We start from the raw sequence: 22059 nt of genomic DNA on the forward strand, positions 1-22059 counted from the left end.
TCTACTAGATCCAAAGTAGCTTTGTTGCTAGGTATGTTTTCTTTATGTTGCACTCCCTGAAGTCTAATTGCTAAGCAGTAAAGTACAAAAGCTGTCAGATTTAGCCTAGGTCCAACATTGACCCAGCAGCAGCGGATAGCTTGATCCCTGCTGAAGATATTGAAGTCACCATAGAGTGTCTGACTTGCATTCTTCCTCCCCTTCCCTCCTCTTGTCTTGCTCACTGCCTTGGGTGTTCTGCTGCTCTATAATCCCCGGATGTTGCAATACACTAGCAGGATTCTGCAAACAAATAGCTGTGAAACGAAGAACTGGGAGACACTATGCAGAGTCATAGACTCATCTCAAGACCAGCTGTGTTTATTAATTCCAGCTTTGCACAAATTTTGCCAATTCACCTGGCTTCAAATTAGAGCAGTTGTCCTGGGTGCCCATACTGATAACATTTTGCCATGTCTCAACATCCACACACCCCCAAGCTGGAAGAATGACTTTGTTAAAAGAGACTAATCACACCACTTTAAATAATGATGTTTATACACAATTGATAATTTGATAACATGTTACCTGCTTGGCAACATAGTATTCAAATATCCATAAAATACACATTTTTCACTTTAACAGGGACCCTTCACAAAACTGAAGACATTGTATGATGACAAAGTGAAGAATTAGAAGAAAAAACATGAATAATATATAAAGACCATTTTATCACATACACTAAGAGCACAGAGAAAACTGCAGAAGTTAGAAGTAAAATAAAAAAAAGCAAACGCGGAGTTTGTAAATCAACAGTTCACACTTTTCCTGAAAAAAAAGAACAAACAAAAAATGTGCCTACATTCTAATAAAAAACAATAGGTCCTACAGCCTATTATACATTGGAGAATAGAGTAGATGATCATAACATTCCCATCCTTTTATATTCTATGATTGCATTTAACTAAAAGCCTGGAAATTTAAAATGATCATTTACAGCATCAACTTACACTATTTTACTGAATCACAACACTTTTTCCCCAGAAACTGACTAAAATGACCAACATTTTGCTTTCCAAATACAAAGTGTCAAATATTTCTCAATACTTAATGAGTTATAACTGTCTTAGTTGCCAGTAATTGTCTTTTACACCCTGAAATGCAAGATCAAGTAATTTTCATAATGGTTAGCACATTTTTCTGTCCTGAATTTCACGTAATGTGAGCACAGTTAGAAACATTAATATTAGAAACATTACGGAAAGAGGTTTTTATTTAGCTGCATGCTGAATCACTCTATTAGGATGTGCTAAGCAAATACAAACTTTAAATGAGGATAAGAAAAGAAAACAATCTGGCTTTTTCTACCAGCCAAGCCAGAATTCTCTGTGTAGTGGTGAATCTGTAGTGACAATGCGCAAACACTTTTCTTTCCAGCTCAATTCTTTGTTTCGTAACATCAGAAAATCCCACTACCAGAAATAGCACAAGAGAAACAGAATTTTAGAAGATTTTACTAACTTCTGAAATTATGCTTAACATGTCAAATCTTTAAAAATAATTGAAAAGCATGTTAATCTTATAATAAGGTTTGTGGAGTTGTTTTGGTTTTTTGGTTGTTTTTTTTGGGGGGGGGGTATGTCTGTGTGTTGATTTTGGCTGGGATAGAGCTAATTTCCTTCACAGTAGCTTGAATGGGGCTATGTTTTGGATTTGTGCTTAAAACAGTGTTGGTGATACAGAGATGTTTTAGTTCTGGCTGAGCAGTTTTTACATAGCGCCAAGGCCTTTTGTGCTTCTCACCCCACCAACCAGCGAGGAGGCTGGGGCTACACAAGACTTGGGAGGGGGCACGACTAAGACAGCTGATCCCAACTGGCCAAAGGAATATTCCATATCATATGGCATGCTGGTCAGTATATAAAGCTGGGGGAAGAAGAAGGAAGTGAGGATCACTCAGGGTGATGGCATTTGTCTTCCCAAGTAACCATTATGTGTCAAAGCCCTGCCTTCCTGGAGGTGGCTGAACACTTGCCTGCACATGGGAAGTGGTGAATTTTGCTTTGCTTGGGTGCACAGCTTTTGTTTTACTTATTAAACTGTCTGTTTTGATTCTCTCCCCACCCCACTGGGGAGGAGGGAGTGAGCGAGCGGCTGTGTGGAGCTTCGCTGGGGTTAAACCATGACAGTTTGTTTCTTTAAATCTTAGGAAAAAAAAAAAGAAGTGGGTGAAATGGGTTAATGTAAATTATTAAGATGCTCTGTCTAATGTGATGGTCATACATTTTTAGTTTTTCAAAATACTCATATTTTTGTTTTTCAAACAGTTTCAAATACCCCAAACAGCTGATTTATAAACAATCTTCTATTTCAAATGCTTAGATTGGCTACATTTGCAAATTCTCCCCGCCATTTCTGATCATTAAGAAAGAAGAAGAATTACCCCTTCAGGATTATATTTTGCTAACACACCACTGCCATGGAATTCTTCTAAGACATCCTTAATTTTCTTGGTGGAATCTGAATAAAGAATAAAGAGAGAGAAAATGAAAATACAGAAAACTGATTTACATAATATGAACTGTAATTAAAGAAACAACAATCAAAACTGCTAATAGCTTTTCTCAATGCACATTAGTAATTTTCTTTAGCTGCAGAAGAGAGCTGTGGGCACAAAGAAAATGAGAACACACTACATCCTCTCACCAAATACTGTAAAAGCATCAAGAAAAAAATGCTCAGAAACAAACATATCCTTAACTATTGATCCAATCCTTAACTATTAAGTAGGCTATTTCTAAAGGAGTTGTTTGCAGGATTATTTCAAGTCACTTGTCCTTGAAACCTGAGTCACCTAAAAAACACGGTCATTCCCACCTACTAAATCTCCTCTGGCAGAGCTGCCAGTGAGTAGAGGGACTGTCAGAGGACCCAGACAATATGAAGATAAAGGGGAACCTTGCAGAAAAAAAATCTTCATTGGTCATGTCACAGAAAACAAATGTTGCTCTCAAAACCTCAATTTTTGCAGACCTCTAACATATTCTAACACCTGTCAGTAACAGTAAATTTTAGATGTCTTTTGTCTAACAGAGTTGTGCAAATCCCTGGAATTCAGAAGCATGTAGATATAACTTTTCCGACTTGTTTTTAACAGTCTATGTGCAGAATAACAAAGCAGTTATCTCAGTGAGTAGCCACTATATAAAACCCTTTAACTCAGATTCACTTCGAATTCATCATGCACATAACGGTCTTTTCCACGTTAAATATCTCAGCAATACAATAAAAATAATTTTAACTCAATTTTTTTTCTTTAAAATACAATAGTTGAGTGTAAAATGGTCAAATGTGCATAATGGCCACAAGACTGAAGTAAACCATGAACTAGTAATGAGTATCAGATGCAATGAAGAAGAGACAAACTTAACGTCTGCACCTTTATTTCTACAACAAAACCTGGAAGGAAAGGTGACAAGCAAAGAGTGAAGCAAGGACTATCACATGAGCAATTAGTCAAACACTTAATATTACAAACATTAGAATCTAATCTGGCTTTTCTTATTATATAAACAAAATACAGTACTGTAATAGTTCTTAGACTTTAAAGAAATCCAGTATCTTAAACCTGACTCTAAAACATATCTTTAGCAAAGTATGTGACCTGTAAGGACACAATATAGTCCAAAGGATTTGAAAAATAGATATGTAACAGTTCATAACAGCTATAGACCATCTATTTTCACTAAATGGATGTATTTCAATAGTACTGTCAATTGTAAGCAATGGAGTTTAGCGGGTCTCATGGGCAGTCAGAGCAAATATTTATTTGATAAAGTCATCTATAGTCTTATTGCTGTGTCATTTGAAATACAGTAAAAATTACAACTTTATGTGAAAAAGACAAATTAACTATAAAAAGAATAAATAAATATAAGAAACAAAATTTATTATGAGCTGTAATTAGAAGTTGGTGGATTAGACATTTCCTGTTTAGGACAAGCACACAAACTGATGACTGACAAAAATTTATTTTTTATTTGGTTTCTATTATTTTAATATGTTTTCCAGTATTCATATACATGGTTATAGGTAAAAATCATTGCATCATTGCATCTTATGATAATGAATTCAATAACTATGAAAGCAGCAGTGTGAGATGAGATGTATAACACAGGTGACTGAATGTCATGCTAAAAAAAGGATTTTTCTGAACTTTGGAGAAAGAGGTTAAACACACATCAAATAGAAAGACAGCAAGGTCTCCTCACATACTTTTATGAAAAAAAAACCATAAATAAAATACATATAGACCACTTTCTAGAGGTTTTAAAACAGTGTTTTGAGGTTTTCTTCCAGCAATGACCACGCTTCTTTCATTTCAAATTTTGTCAGTCTGTTCATCTTTAAATCAGTATTATGCTTATGCAACTGTAATTAAAAGCAAAACCTGTGTTATGTTACTTATTGGAAATAAATTCAATCCTTGCTTTCCATTTTTTTCATACTTTTCTTAGTCAAGTACCAAGACAGTCAATATGCACAGCAACAACACGACTATTCATCTTTTCAATGCAGGAGCTTAAAACAGTTCATATCCAAGAAGCACAGCTAGTTTCATGTTTGAAATAACTCTCAAGAAAAAAATGGTCTGTGGATGTAACTTCTGCTTTAGTTGTCCAGCAAAACTTTTCAAGAGATTTCCACATTCTGGTCAGGAGCTGTAATTGTTTTGAGTACTAGAGCCAAGTCAGAACCGTGTTTTCCAATCTTTTGTTCACAGTTATTCAATCATTTTTTCAGTTCATGTGACAGTATCCAAGCTAGAATAGAGATCTTTCAAAATGCTCAAAATGACATATCGATATTTTAAGTCAAACGCCAACGCACGATCTTCTGCATGCATACTCTTCAACAGTGCTGACAATCCTCAGAAAAATTAATTCTCCTTCCTCAGCCTCTAGCAGGCAAACTAGTACTAGGAACATGTTCCATCTTTCATAAGCTGACCTAAAGAGATATGAAGAATAGATAATTTTCAAGTTTCACTCTTATTTGGAGAACAAATAATAAAAAAGTAAAAACAGGAGACAGTGTCTTAGAAAGTTCTATTCAACAGAAATGAGAAACTCCAATAAAATGTTATCAAGTCCAGTTTAAAAAAAAAAGTCAAGTACATGCTTTCCATCAAGAAATAAACAAAAAATTCCAGAAAATACACACAGAAGTACTAGATATTTTTCCTAAGTTTTTTTTTTTCGTAAGTTTTCTAAGCAGGAAATAACAGCAATGCTATGGATTCCATTATAGTTTTGTCTGATACAAATCATTTACATAACACTGGAAAATGATGATGTAAACACAAGCATCTAACCAGAATCTGTGTTCTCACTGTTACCCAAAAGTACAGATGTTCTGCTTAACTTAGCAACTTCACGCTCCAAAGTAATCTCAGTAAATTCATAAGCCCTACTCATGTTGAAACACAAATATGGTCTTAAACTCTGCTGGATTACTCCTACCTCTTCTTTAAATAAAGGACAAATTCCTTCTTTGTCTAAGTCTCTGTATTCCAAGCTCTCCCCAAGAAAAAATTTCTAAATGCATGTAGATATAGTACATAGCCTGTCATGGCAGTTATTAAATCCGTGTTATCTGCAAAGTTATAGCTGGCAGAGTGCAAATTTCACGTAGCTTTAAATGCAGTACGTTCCATGAAAAATCTTTTTTCTTTGTTTTCACAGTTCTGTTATTTTTATTACCCACTAGGGCAGTGCTTTGGGTATTCAGTCAAAATACAGAAGGCCTTCAATTCTCTCCCCTGCTTGAAAGCATTTAAACTCTTACTGTTCAACCCATCTTCTGCTGCAATTTTCATTTAGTCAAGAAGGTGGAAGGAGAAAAAGGGAAACTGTGGCCCAGGAATCAGAGTTTGCCTCGGATGAGGTGAGATGACATATCCTACCTCATGCTCCAGGGAAGGCACAATGTGGAAGAGTCCTAACTGAAAAGCTATTACTAGTACATGGGAAAAAAGTAGCTGGATTCCATATAGTGCTGCAGAAATTCTATTTTAAAATAAAGGCTCCAAAACAATAGAGATATAGATGAGACTTGGGCTAATGTTGTATTGTTTTAGAATAAAGGTAAAACAATTAAAACAATGATACCAGAAACGGGAAACCTGCACATATAACAGCAAAAGTATCAAAATATCTATTTTTCCTTAACTATCTTTCAGCCCTAACAAAGATGCTTTTTATAACTGAAGACAAATTTACATACTAAGTTCAAAACTGTTTGAGGTTTAGCCCACATTAAAAATTATTATTCATTTTTTACAGTGACTCAACTTCAGATGAAGAAAATTGAGCACTCAGTTGACTGGAATTTGGTGTACCATTTCTCCCATAATTAGAAAACACAAAACAGAAGGAAAGCTTGCCCAGATCACACACTTTGTCTACATTTTTTCTCTATTATCCCAGAAAAATCCTTGAAAAGGATTTTTTTTCTTAAAAAAAAGACTTACGAGACAACTTACATAAAACTCAGAATAAATCACAAGCTATGTACTCAGAATTGTTTTTCAATTTAAAGGGAAATAAGCACTAGAAAACAACATTTGTATTATAATTCCCTTCTTATTCTCAATAGCAATTCATAACAACCTGCATATTTATTGGATCATATCTAATTTTAACACTAACAAAAAAAAAGTAAAGCAATAACCACTTTCTACTTCTATATCTCTTTTGTAAACTTAATGCAATATGGAAAAATATCACAGGTATACAAAGTCCTACCATGGTCAAGTTTAAAATTTATATAGAAAAGCTCCACAGAGATTTTCTATACATCTTATTAGGACTTAGAAAAACAAAAGGTCCAACCCTCTATACACAATTTTCTGCATGGCAACAAAGACTAGCTCGAACTCAAAAGCTCTGCTTGACAGATAAGCCAATGAGAAGCATTGGGAAAAATCCAGCAATCAATTCACATTGCAATTTTTATATGGGTTCTTATTCTATGGACTTTTGTGGATGAAACCTACAGTAATATGTGTATATATAAATTTATACACAGAGCTTTTTTTTTCCCTTTGGAATAGTTCATTTTACTCAGAGCATGCTTTACTCAAGCTATAGCTATGCTTAATCTAAAGCTTTATTGGTCTAGAAGTGCCAGTGTGTTAAAAAGGCCATGCCTGCCGACAAACCTGTATGCAGCGTCATAGAGTAAAAACTGTTCACCTCTCAACAAAAAGCTTGTTTCAGTAAAGACATGGCTCATCTAGTGTGACTCAGCCTCGCAGCATGTCTGTGTTGGTAAGAGATGCCTAATGGTTGCTACTGAACTAGTAGAAGGCAGTAGCTTACATATCCTGTGCTTCCCATACGTATGGCTGCAGGCTCACTAGCAAAGCTCTTTCAATATAGGTCACACCTCGGTTTTGGTTTGTGAGTTTTTTGATGCAAATTTCACAAAGGAGACAAACATTTAAAAATTTTAGTGGTTTTCTTGTAGTGAGAATTTAAAACCTATTATGGCCTTGAAAAGAGTGGCCAAGCAGTGGCCAATCACTGTCCAGTGGTCTAAAAGAAACCTCCCCTCGCTAGCTGCTACCAATGGTTTGGATAACACTCCTTGATCAGAAGAATTTGATTCCACCCTCCAGAAAATTACATTCTCATTGAATTCTGTGACAATCAATTAGGAAAAAAGCTTCTTAGAAACCCAGGCAGAATCGGATGATGCTGCCTAAATAAATACCGCGGAAAGTGACTTCAGTAATGGGAAATGGAGGAGATAGAAGAAGAGGTAAAATGAGGGAGGTAGGAACAGAATCTCCTGCTACAGAGGAAAACTTCCTCCTGACACCCAATCCAGGAGCTGCCTCTTCCAACCATCCTCCCTGCTAGGGCTCAGCAACACAAAGAGCAAGACAGATCCATTTTAACCGTTGCTATGTACTAAATGATACTTGACGCAGACAAGGACTTCTTCGTGAAAAAAGGAATATTGACTGCATGTACCAACACATCTTTAGTTCACATTAATAAAAAACGTCCACCAAATCCCACTTCCCTCAGCAGATGTTCAAACAAAAAGTATATGGCAAACAACAGGGAGTTGGGGAGGCTTAATTTTTGTTTGCTATTGGGATAAGCTTTCAAAGAAAGAAATAAGTAAAGGACAAAAACAGACTCCAGGACTTGAACGGAACTGCAGGTAAGTCCTGTGTGTACCTCAAAACACTTGAAGAAGAAAAAGAATGTATTGGTTTTCACATCTTTAAGATGACTACAACTAACTTTCTCAGCATCTTTTGGACTCCTTTGTCTCCTGATAATTAGAAAATCAAGTCTGCAGGAGTTGAAAGCTCCTCACAGTGCATCTCTAGGACCAAGACTCAGGATGTCAGGGTGCTGTGAGGATTTGGGTTCCCTGGGGCTGGGACCTGTGGATCCTCTGGGTCAGCAGGGAAGGCCCTGGCCACCAGGGCCTGTCCCATCATTGCAGCTGGGGGGAAGCCCTAGGGTTGGGCATCAGGTGCCTCCCTGGGGGCAGCACAAGCTTGAGGCTGTCAGCCTGTTAACAAACACCTTGCACTGAGATCAGGAAGGAGGAGAAGCCTCGGAAGTCCTCTCCAGTCCTCAGATCTCATCATCACAATTGGGCATGAAAATTCGTACCAACCCTCAGCAGGTAACTTCATGGTTCCTTCTGTCTCTTTTATAATTTCCTGTTTATAGACGGTCAAAATATCTGATACAGGCTGCCAGCTCAAAACTTTTTCAGTTAGAATGATGATGAAAAAATTCTCTATGAAATTAATGCTAATGACAACATATTTCACCCCAAACACTAAATCTAAGTATTAACTAGCAGTGAAGAATCAAACCAGTTTGGCTTGCAATTTAGCAGGCATTATTTCTGATTTTAAGTGGAAACAGGGAAATGGCTTTGTGAATTTGAGAATATTTCTACTGGTTTTGAAATCTACATTTTAAAAAATACACTAGTTCATTTGTTTCTGTTTTTCCCAAAATGCTGCACCTTGAATCCTGTGTTCACAACAAGGACAATGAGGTGCTGGAGTGTGTCCAGAGAAGGGCAACGGAGCTGGGGAAGGGTCTGGTACAAAAGGCCTTTGAGGAACAGCTGAGGCAACTGGAGGTGTTCAGTCTGGAGAAAAGAAAGCTCAGGAGAGACCTTATCACTCTCTACAACTGCCTGAAAGGAGGCTGCAGACAGGTGGGGGTCAGCCTCTTCTCCCTGGCAACTAAAGACAGGACAAGGGGAAACAGACTCAAGTTGCATCAGGGGAGGTTCAGGTAAGCTATAAGGAAAAACTTCTTCACTGAAAGGCTGGCTGAGCACTGGAACAGGCTCTCTTCACGGAAGTGGTGGAGTCACCCTTCCTAGAAGTGTTCAAAAAATGAGTGAATGCGGTATTTTGCAATAAGTTTTAATGGGTATGGTGGCATTCAGTCAAGGGTTGGACCTGATGATCTTGGAGGTCTTTTCCAACCTTATTGATTCTGTGGTTCTGTGAATTTTTAATTTGTATACCTTGAACTCATTATCTATTTAACCTAAACTTTTATTATGGCGTTAAAAGTTATTGAATAGGATATATGAGCATACTGTATATTCTTACATACCTATGTATGTACACAGGTATATAAAAAAGTAAATAATTTGGTAGTTATTCTAAAAAGAAGTAGCTCAAAGGAGTAAAAATGGCACAAAATTGCTTACATGCCTAAAATGAAATATTTTGCACAATCTGTCTCAGAAATCAAAAATTAAAATAGCTAGAAGTAGAATTAAGAAAACATTACCATATATTTTTTCCAAGCCTCTACAGATAGGTCTAGGATACTCTATTTCTACCTAATATGTTATTATTATGCATGATTTTTTTTTCTATCAGAAAATTTTAGCTCCTTCATCTGTTCCTTTAATATAAAATATTTACTAAGAAGTGGTGCACAGTCTCTTATATTTCCACATATATCCCAAATATAAAATCACCAAAGTGGTTATGCAATACCAAGGCATGCAAAGATATTAAACACTTATGGGTTTGAATTTACATTACCACTTAAATTATCACACATCACATGAAATACAGTCACTGTGCAAAGGGAAAGTGTGAAGCAGTTTAAGATAATGCATTTTACCTGTTCACCATGAGGGTGACTAAAAATTGACAACATATTTCACCAAGGTACCGTGGCTTCTTTTGATTGCCTGCCCTTATTTTAAAGATCTTGGGGGAAATTCCTCAGCTGGTATAAATTGCCCTGTGCAATTGGGGTTTTGCTTGTTGTTTTGTCTTCCCTTCTCCCCCCTTTCTTTATGAGTAGGCTTTTTTTAAAGTCCCTCTTTCATTACAAGACATAATTTTAAAGCTACATCTGGTTCTTCCATTCTTCCATACAGCACAGACTGTCCCTGAAATGGTCTTGTGCTCTTCTTGAAGCAGGAAGCTTTAGTAATTATTTATTTTTTTCCCCATTTTGCTTTATCATGTTTCTTACTTCCAAAGTATCAAATTCATTTTACTCTTCCTCTTACAAAGTTTTAAATGTTTATACAGGGACAATTCTTGACATCCCATGTGCTGAAACTGTATTTCAGAAACCAAATTTTAGCTCTCCGAACACTGGAGTCAACACTTGTTCTGACTTTTGCCTATGGTAATTTTCTTAAAATAATTTATTCTCTTATCAGTAAGGGAATATAAATATTGAATCAAGGGATTATTTTTAAAAATGAAACTGCAACACAATTTAGGTTTTTTTTGCTTAATGGTTTCCTGATCTACTGAGACACATCTATCTTCTACTTTGATATTTATTAACTTACTATTGCAAAGAAATGTTACTCAAAAAAAAAATAAATCTGCACTTACAATCATGATTCTCTATTATAGTTTCTCTTAGGAATAAAGGCTTTAAAATCAGATACATACCTAGGCCATTAAACTAAAAGAATTAGCAACACAAGTACACGTGGCTCTGCATCTTGAACTACAAATGATGAAGGTTCCTGCACTTGCTGTGGATATGTACCAGTATAAACTGAATTGCACTTTGTCTGTTTTAAAAATGATTCCCAAACTTTTGTTCTTTGTGGTCCCATGCTTGGTGTAGCAGTGAAGAGCAGATAGAAAGGAATTCACTAGAGCCTGTTGTCCCCAAGACTCAGAGAAAAAAAGTCTATCAAAAGCTTTTCAACATTTAGTGGCAATCAGAACTATCAGAAACTCTATCAAGAACGGTGGTAATGTCCCATAAAAATTAGCATAAGGTAGACATATACAATCTGGGTAGGGGAAAAAGAACGTCTCCTTTACTTTCTATACATCTTTGGACAGCATAAGCAGATTTGGTCTCTTGGGGTATTATACAATATTCCACATTTGTTAAAACTGTGCTGCAGTTTATGTAACCAGAAATTACCTGAAGGTTCCTGACTCAATACTCCTGACTAAAAAAAAAAACCAAAATCATTACTGCTTATATAAAGTCTCGCCAATTTGTATTTCCTTTGTAGAACGTTAAGTTTGTGAGTGTTGAAAGTGTTGACACTCCAAGAGCAGTTCTCATTTATCATTGTTGCTGATGAGACTGCTGTAAGTCCATTCTGAGTACAGTCTTTGTCTTTGAGTATTTATAGTGTTACAGGTGTTGAGACTGTGGAAACATTAATATAGAAAGTTTAAAGTTAGTCACTGAAAAAATAACTAGCTTTGTTGTCCATAGGAATGAGCTGCTAGCAGACATCTGCCTATATGTCGTAGTCTCCCAACCACTGCTTAATTACAAAGGCATGGTATGATGCAGAGATTGTTTCCACTGTGGTATTTACACATTCAGCTACCTTATAAGGCTACTGAAAAAGCTCACTGCTAAATAGATAGAATTAAAAAACAAAAGTGAAGGAAAAAAGGCTACAGACTGAACAGTAAAAAGTCTCAATTCCAGTTCAAGACCTAACTTTTGGGAAAATATTGTTCTCCTCATTGCTGGGAACTTGAAATTTAATAAACAATTGGTAAGAGGCTAATAGTGTGTCTTAAATGTTAGGAAGATTTTGAGTTTTCCTATTTTCATTACTGCAGCAAAGCAATTCAGTATCTATATTATACCTTCATGCGTTAACTAAGACTAATATATGCTCATTTATCTTAACAATTACCATTGCAAACCTATCTTGAGAAGTCTGCTTTATGTTCATTGCTCTGAGAAACAAATGTTTCAAGTAGTACTTCCATAAATCTTCTATCTGTGGAGTTCCAAATTTTAAAAATTCTGTTTCCATTTAAGCCAACTGTGTCCAAGTTTGGTATAAACAGATCTTTTACAGCATTCCTATATTAAATCTTTATTATGCCAGCATTAAATATTTTCTCCTATTATTTAACTGCTTTATCTCATTAATTTCTTATAGAACTTTATAGACAATATGGACTATAACAGACTATACTTGAGAAACAGAGTACAGGAGAGAGGTATCATGCATGGACATCAAAGAAAGGAAAGCTCATAAGATCAGTTAACACTCCCGAAGAGCTGTGCTCTACTGATCCTTGCTTAATGCATTGTAAATCCTTTCCCTTTCTCCACAAATATATTAGACCTGAACTTTGTATCTGCCTTAGTTCATCTTCTACCTTTCCAATTTAATATCAAAATCGGAATAGGATAATTCTTTGCTCATTCCAGAATTCTAAGGAGACAACAAGCAAGAATAAACCTTATAGTATTATACCATATTGACACACTATGTATGACAAAGGCAGCATTAAACCCTACTACCAGGACTATTTGTGACTTTATCAAATGGTATTTTATATCAAAGTATCAGAAAGAGACACTCCAAGATCATTTTCATAGAAATTTACCTGGCAAGGTAATAACATTATTCAGATAAGCAGCTCCCACAAGCAATGATCTCTAATCATCCTAAAAAATATCTGCTTGACTATTTAATTTAAGCAGTTTAATACATCTGGATTAGTTGTCCTCTACAGGCTTAGAAGCCAAAGCCCATTTGCTCTCAAGCTTTTTCTTTCTCTCTTATCACTTCCTAGAATTCCCTTTTCAGCTAATAAAAAAAGCAGGCAAGAACACACAAATTATCAGCCATCTCTTTTCCAGTCCCTCAGAAATATCTTTAATCCTAAAATTATCTTATAATCAGTTTTTCATGGCTTTATCCCATCAATCTGTTCTTCATTTATATTTTCCCACACTTTCCTCATTTTTCTCCAAACTTATTCCCCAGGACAGATGTTTGCTCTTTTGTGTGCTACCACCAATTGACAGTTACTGTGTGATGGATAGAGTAATACATGGGTATTGTGTTTTAAAACTTTAAAACTTGTCTGTTCACTTTTATAAGCTTACCCCTCTGCCTTTGAAAGAATCACCTTTTTTCACTTCAGGTAAATGCAAAATGAATTGCTTTCAGCAAATCTGAGTCACAGGGAAGAGAGACCTTTATTCAAAGGAAAAGGAATGACAAGTACTACAGATCTAGACTGATTTTTTCCTTAAAATACTAATGATGAACTGTTGGATAAATATATTTGAGTGAATATCTAGGTGACCCTGCCTTGGTGGGGTGGTTGGACTAGGTGATCGCCAGAGGTCCCTTCCAACCCTAACTATTCTGTGATTCTGTGAATAAAAAAAGATGTAATTTTGAAGGCATCATGTGATAAAGATGAAAGCCAAGCAACTCCTACTTAACTACAGAAGTTTAGTCACTGAGTGCACCTGACAGATATACATGATGATATCATGAAATAAATCTACCAAGAAACTAAAAACTCCATCAAATAAACTGGGAAGAACTTTTACAGATGGGTTAAACAAAGTTCTACAAATTCCAAATACGTAACACAATAAGAGTGCGTCTTACCCACAAGAATGCCAAGAACATGAATAATAAGATAAAGAACTTGTTAAACAAGTCCAAATCTTTCAGAGTTAAGTTTTATTAACTTGGGTTTCATTCCTATAATTTCCAAGACTGTAAGTCATCTTAAATGCATTTCTAACATTCACTAGGGGTTTTTTAGAGCCATCAAATAGTCATCTATGGAATTTATTTGTATATTTAACTAATAGTTTGGAACAGGAGAGCAACCAGTCCCTCCGTCAAAAATTTATTTCTAAGGTATCAAAAGTACCTAAATTAAGCCAGTTCTTATAAAGCTGTGGGAGACATACTCCCAATTTGACTGCAATGTGAGCATACCCTGAGACAGTTTTACTTATGTTTATCTATATCATCCAACTTAGTATCTTTCTGCTCTATAGAAACATGCAGCCATATGGTAGGTCTACTGTAAAATGACACGGTACATATAAAAATATCTTAAAGAGCATATACTGTACAAATTTATTCCACGAAAAGAACCATGAGAGGCTAGGACCCACTATGGACAGTTACTATAAGTATCATACTGATCAAATCACAAATTTTTATAAAGCAATTTTGTCATTTACCTGTCTTTATAGTCAGAACATCTTTTGGTGATTTCTGGCAAGTTCACCAAGAATTTTCTCACCAAACTCTGTCTCCAAATCACAAATGAGTTCCCCATCTTTGGATAGGTCCTTCCTTAAATCATTCCTGACAACAACCAATAACCTTTGCAGCATGAAGCATCTACCTTGCCAATTCATAATATTACATCTGGGGAGGGGGAGGGGTGAATAGAAAGGAGATAAATCAATTTACTAAAATATCTTCTGTCACCTGTTTCAAACTACAAAGATATGCCCCTAAACTAAACTTAATGTATTTTAAGAGAAAGAGATAAATGTCTATTTACTCTAAGCTTAATACAAACTTAACATAAGCTTATTCATATGTTTTATGAATGTGTAGCCCTAAAATAAAGGTATTATAACAACATTAAGTTGTCTAACCTAGTAGCATGATGCTAGTATTCATCAACTTAATGTTGCCACAGACAAAGGCAACATAACAGTGATGAACTATCAACACTCCCAAGTCCCAGGATTCAAATTTATATCCCTTCCTAATCCATCCAATTCTACCAAGTATGATCACACTGGACAGGTTTGTTTTTTTAATTTTATATTGCTCCATTAGGAAGATTAACAATGATACTCTACAGAGCATCTAAGATCCAGATAATTAGAGCAAAAGTAAGCAGAAAAGACATGAGAAGGAAAGAAAGATGAAGAGCTAGTCACCAAAAAGGACAAATGGAACAAGAGGAAACAAAGAAAAGATGGGGAGAAGAAAAGAAAGGAAGAGGCAGATGAGACTTCAAAAATAGCAAGACAGAACAGGAAAAAGTTCAATTTTCTGATCTTCTTCTCTTCTTTCACCTCTCTTTTGTTCCTTCATACCTTTTTCTAAAAGTTCTAACTAATGTCTCTTAAAGAGAAAAAGCTTTCAGAAATCCTATATCACTTACAGAGACACTGGAAAAATCTAAAAATTATGATCTCATAATTTTCCAAGTTTCCAGAGACCTTAGCTTTCCAATGATCCAAAAGGATGACTTCCATTTCAAAATAAAAATATTCCACCTAATGCTCTCTACATGAGGGGAAAACCCATAAAACATTGCAAATTAAGGTTAGAGCGTTCAGAAACAGGCAATTACAGCCACAAGAAGAACCTTAACTTTTCCCAAACTTTTGTATCCATCATTAACTTGTAGCTGAACATCCTGAATGTTCCATAAGTCTGATTATTAAAAGTATTTAAATGTAGTAATACATTAATAAAAGAGTTTTATTTAAGAAAAAGAGGCAAGAGGATGATTGGAAATAAATTCTCTTAGAAACCTGGGGAATAGACTAGCAGTGACGGAGCTCCAATTCCAGTGGAGTTACATTCCAAGTAAATGGAAGAGCAAACCATCTGTGAACTTTTTGACTCAATTCTTTGTGGAGATGAGGCTTTATAGGCATAGCCTGCCTTGGTTCAGAAGAAATTGAGAACAAGGAAGGTTAATTCAGTGAAAGACATCAGTGCAAAGAAAAACAAAACTAAATTTCAGAGCTTTGTCAAAGGATAGTAAAGGAAAGAATTTAGACTTTTCCCTTGCTTTTCAAGATGGGCTTTTCCTTTCCTCTTTTATATCCTCTTTCAGAATTAGAAAAAAGGAAAACATTTGAATAACTATGTTGTAAAAACACTGCTTTAAAACACTTTAACCCGAAGAACCTGTTCTTGAAAAGAAGACTTTAGAAGTCCTGAAGCCTGACAGGCATGCAGTAAGTGCAATAGACAGCAGACAAGATCTTATGAAAAGATATAAGACATTTCATCTCAAGAAAAGATAAATTCTAATGTCTATGGGGAGTATGGCTTTCCTTAAGCAATGGTACTATGGTACTATGTTTTATTGGAGCCTCAACAGTACCATGCTTTATTGGAGCCTATCACAAAACAACTGTAAAAACAGAATTTACTGAATGCTATTTAGCAGGTAACAGGCTTCACGAAGAAACACAATTAACAATAAATATAGGTATGTCATTTTTACTTGGTGTCTAGGATGACCCAAGCTGGCCTGTTCCACTCCTCCTGCAGCTCCATATGTTCTTGTTTATTCTTTTACAAGGTAAATTATTTTTACAAGGTAAACTTTTAAGCTTGGATGTAGTCTCTAATTAGGCATATTAGAAAACTGTCACCACATTTATGCCCAAGTTTCTCACAGAGTAAAGACTTGTTTTTGTTCTAAAGCTTTCCTAACAGTGTGCATTTAGTGAAATAAGGCTTATCTCAGACTGTGCATTAAAAAAGATGTCAGAGAATAAATGACTTACTAGCTTTCAATATGTATGAGATCATGGCTTCAAGGTAAGTCATATAATAAAAACCCATTCTCCTGAAAGTAGTGACGCACAATCCTCTGCACCATTATGAAATATGCCAGACCTTTGTCAGAATATTTCAAGCTTACTGTCACTCACGAATAGCAAACCAGAGGATATACTCACAGAAGTCACATGAGAATAATCTACAATTACCCCCTTTTTCCGTGTTTTTTAACAAATTCTACATCTGAAAAAAACCCAACACTCAAGATACAGGTATGAATATAAATAAAATGGCTAGACAGAAGGATATCTTAATTTAGACAACAAAGGTTGAAATTGTGGAAGTTGCCTTCAAAAATATCATCACTCAAAACAAAATTCTAAGACAATACAGAAATCTCTCATTAATGATTTCAGTTTTATCTAAATGTTACATTTCATATAAAGCTGTGCAAATTATTTGCTTTTTTCCCATCTAAACAACTTGATACATTTCTAGTAGAAATTTCTTTTGCTGAAAAGAAAAACAAACACTTCAGTAGATAACATGTTCCAATAAACCTGAGATTAATATTCATAGAACTGTAGAATGGCCTGGTTTGGAAGGGACCTTAAAGATCATCTAGTTCCAAGCCCCCTGCTGTAGGCAGGTACACCTTTCACTTGACCAGGTTGCTCAGAAATCCATCCAACCTAGTCTTAAACGCTTCCAGGGATAGAGCCTCCACAACTTCTATGGGCAACCTGCTCCAGTGCCTCACCACACTAACAGTAAAGAATTTCTTCCTACATCTAGTTTAAACCTACTCTCAAAGTCTGAAACCATTCCACCTTGTCCTGCTTTTGTAAAAAGTGTCTGTCTATCTTTCTTGTAGACTCCCTTCAGGTACTGGAAGGCTGCAATTAGGTCACTCCTAAGCCTTCTCTTTTCCAGGCTGGACAAACCCAATTCTCTCAGCCTTTCCTCATGCTCCATCCCTCTAATCAAGTTGGTGTCCCTCCTTTGGACTCACTCTAACAAGTCAATGTCCTTCTTGTGCTGGAGACCCCGGAACTGGATGCAGAACTGCAGATGGGGTCCCACAAGAGTGTAGTAAATGAACAGAATCACCTCCCTTGACCTGCTGGCCACACTTTTCATGCAGCCCAGGACATGTTATTTGACAATCAAATTTCACTTTCCTTTATTTCACCTCCCCTCCCCCGCCATGTAAAATACTGAAATATTCAATTCTGTAAGCATCCAAATGTTTCGAAAGGAACACCGCAGTGTTTTGTTTCAAAAAATGTGTTGTTCTGTGTGCCTACAAACGGCACTATTATGTAAAGAGACTGTGATTAGCTTGAATCAGGCACTGGAGGAATTCTAGAGCTCCTGAAATAAGCTGAAAATAGACTCCAGCTGTGCTGCTGCACCACTTTACTGCTCATTTCTAGCTTAGGAATCTTTACACTACACTGCAAAGTACAGCACAAGCACATTGCTTCTCTGGGAAATTCCCAAACATAACAGGCTTTTATTCTTGCCAGAATGTCCAAGTCAGCATCCACAACACAAGTACTCACACAGAGCCGCTTTCATTTCTACACAGGTTATCAGTTCCACCCATGAGCATTCACTCCACTGCCAAACAGTGTTGTAAGGATGGCCCTAAGGAGAAGCGGAGAGCTGCTTGCATGGGGACTGGACACAGCACTGCTGCAAGAGGATGGTGGAGAGATGAAGGGAGGACATGAACCCCGAGAGGGAAGGGGTGGGACAGTTGCTGACTGCTGCTGAGAACACAACTAAGGAAGACAGCCTGCAGGCTGCCAGAGCTTCCCAAAAGCTCAACAAAACAAGATAGCTACTGGTGCTGGACTCACACTGCACACAGAAAACACACTGTTTTCCTGCTATCAGAATTCAAGTCATACCCCGGAAACTTCAGTCGCTAATACAACAATGTGCATCATATGGAGTTAATTGTAACCACATAAAAGCTGGAAAATCAGAATGAAGGCTTCTCATTCAGACTGTGTGTCCTGTGAAGATATTAAGTGCTTTACAAAGATCAAGAATTGATTCAAGTTGTTTAAAAGCTTGTATTCAATTCAGAAGGTAAATTAAATACAGAAAACCAAATATATTTTTAATATTTAATTTTAACATCCCAACCTTTCCGAAAACACAATGGAATTCCTTCACTGGACGGATATTGTATGCTTACTTATTTTCACCTCAGCTTCTTCCCAGTGCTGTGGCATCTCTCTTTATTCCAACCCTCACATAAACCCTCGATCACTTCATGCTTCCTACCTTGCTTCCCATTAAGCTTTCTTTCCTCTTTATATACTTTATCCAAAATTTCTCTGATCTTAATTGCTACTGCTTTTTTCACCTGTGCCTGATAACTACTTATCTTTTATTTCTGATGGCTACATACTTGCAATCCTTTAATCAAAATAACTTCTAAAAAAAGATCTTTGCCTCCTTCACTCTCTCTGTGTTTATACTCGATCTGCATAATTTTTTAAGATAAAGGATTAATGTAATCTTAAAAATCTGTTATGTTCTGACTATGGTTAAAAATAGATAAAAAACCTGATAAAATGAAATGGAGTAGTCTTTTCAGAAGAAATGCAGATAATGAATTAATTTCATAGAAAACACTCCTAAAACAAAGCATAATTTTTGTGGTCAGGAAGATTTAAAATTGATTTTCTCAGTTTTTTCAGGACTCCGAAAGCAGACTGCTAAAGAACGTTTGGAAGTTTTAAGATGCCATTTGAATTTCCAGACCTGCAAGTGGGAACATAGCAGAATATTCCCCTAAAATGACTATTAGAATTACTAATTCAACAGCATTACTGCATAAAATTTCAAAATGCAACTGGATGCAAACCAAAAAAGTTTGAAAAATCTCAGATCCGCAACCTCCAAAGCTATCTACTTACGGTCATTTGGCAAGGGCTGGCTAACTTTTGGCAACTTTTACAAAGCTCCATCAGTCACTGAAATTATGCAGCATAAGCTGCTAGACTTTTATCTAAGACTAAATATGTAAAATGGGGGAGAAAATAACTCTAGAATATCTATGCAAAGAAATTTTTTTTTCAGAATTATATGGAAGACTATTACTTACACTAAATTGAAAGTCTGTATCATTAAAAGTGGGAATGTCTCCTAGTGAAGTGTTCTTTCATGAAAGATTAGGACAAAACTGATATTCTGTGTAACTATTAACACTAAAAACTGATTACAAAAAATATATATAGTGAAAATAATAAAAATCTGCTATGATAAAGGACTTTGTTCTCCTTCTTTTGTGAAGGGGATGAAAATGTTTCCCATTTCTTCCATCTGTTTCAATTTTGCACAGTAATTATTATTGGTTTGTAATAATTGAACAGGTGGGAGAAATGGGAAGCATTTTCATCCCTTTCACATAAGGAGTAAAAAAACTATGTAGAATTCACTTTGAAAAACAGAATAGGGCACTGAGACACTGCTTATGAAAAAAACTGAACTGTTAAAAACAGGCATTTAGTAAAACAATGCAGAAATCAAATCCCCAGAGATGCTTCACAATCTTTAAAACAAAGCAGATTATGAACTCTTCCAAGCTAAAACTAGGTTTTTTTCTTATTATCATTCTTTATTTTTGAAAGATAGTGGTAAGAGTATGAGGTCTGTAAGAAGCTTGGTCTAGAAAAAACTAGAATGCTATGAGAGACATAGTGTTCATAGTGATGCATTAGTGGTCTGAATAAGAGAAGAATTTACAAAAACTCACCTTCTGCTATATACAGGACTAATCACAATTAAAAACCCTAAAAGTTTACCTTAATCATCACCTCTGAACACTACACACGCTACTCTTTGGCACTATATGTGTAGCAGCCAGTAGCAAGAGAACACAACTTTTCTATCGATGGCAGCACGAAGAGCAGACCCGCATGGAAAGAGCTTTTGCATATCCCTGGGTGTCATAACTCCTGAGGGGAAAACCAGGACATTACAAATTCTTTCTGCATGGGATAGAATAACTTTCTGTACATACAACATATCCAAGAAAATTATGTCATTTCTTACCTTAAATAACATCTTTCAGGATAAAACCTGAAGTACACATCAACTGGCAAGTTTTATACAACAAAATTTCAGTGACATAATGTATTCCTTATTCATTAACCCAAGTTATATACAGCATTTTCTGCAGCTTTATTCATTAGATACAACACAACACAATGAGGCCTGACTCAGTTTCAAGCCAATGACTTTCTATAGTGCAGAGACCATATTGCTAGTTTCCACTAACAGAACTAAATGCAGATGTGATTATAACCCCTTGTGCATAATTACGCAAAATTTAGTATTGCTTTTTCTGTCGAGATAGACCCTGAATAAAGATCGACATATTTGTGCCTGGAACCCTTCGAAAACTTTTCAGATGCATGCCTCCCAGGGACAGGATACTAAGCTGTAGAGATGACTGGATTTGTTTGGGTCTTTTCCCCTTGTTTTTTTAGGGGGTTGGGAGAGGAAAGTGTGTAGCTAGCCAAAGATGCTACGTAGGTTTTCTGGACAGATAACAAAAAAGAGATTAAAAAAAAAAAAGGGGTGGGGGCTGGAAAGGAACTCAAGTTCTTCTGAAATATGTTAATGGTACGAAACCCATGAAATACAAAGTAAACTTAGGTTTACCCAGGTTACTTTTAAAAATATGAGACTGGATAACTTGGAGCTCCAATGTTTACACAGAACTGCAAAGCATTTTAAGAATAGAGTCTGTTTGGAAGAGTTTGTAATTTGAAGAGCAGTTTAATAGTCCTCATACATAGTCAGTCATTACATCTCTAGAACACCATTAGAAGGAAGTGCTAACTGGCACTTCCATCTTGAAACCTAATCCAGAAAAACTTCAGCACTTGCTTTAATTTAAACACATAGTTGCACTGGGAAATACTTCAGAACGTGCTTTTGCACCATTTGGGACAACTTAATTAACATTCTTTCTGTGAATCCCAAAACATCCTAGAATTCTCTTAAAGTATGGATCATTTAAATTTACAGCATACTGTCATATACTGTTTGGAGACAGCATGGTCTTCTTTGAAGGTATCACGTTAGACCACAGATAAAACAATGAGCTTGGACTTGACAAACAATGTGACAAGGTTCATTGCGTCTGAAAATATAAAAATACGGTTCTATACTTAAAACATGAAATGCATCAATACTCCTCTAAGTATTATTTAA

General features: G+C 35.9%; 1 protein-coding gene across 8 annotated transcripts in view; it reads right to left on the reverse strand.

Annotated features, from left to right (window-relative positions):
* The window catches only part of DGKB (diacylglycerol kinase beta), a 394620-nt gene that overhangs the window by 279191 nt on the left and 93370 nt on the right, over nucleotides 1-22059 (reverse strand). For all 8 annotated transcript variants that reach the window (XM_027684707.1, XM_027684708.1, XM_027684709.1 and 5 more), the window contains exon 3: nucleotides 2423-2499. In XM_027684707.1, coding sequence (XP_027540508.1) covers nucleotides 2423-2499 — 77 coding nt within the window. The remainder of the gene's footprint in view (nucleotides 1-2422; nucleotides 2500-22059) is intronic.

This window comes from Neopelma chrysocephalum, unplaced genomic scaffold (assembly GCF_003984885.1).
Source record: "Neopelma chrysocephalum unplaced genomic scaffold, ASM398488v2 Primary Assembly neopelma1_67, whole genome shotgun sequence".
NCBI classification, from domain to species: domain Eukaryota; kingdom Metazoa; phylum Chordata; class Aves; order Passeriformes; family Pipridae; genus Neopelma; species Neopelma chrysocephalum.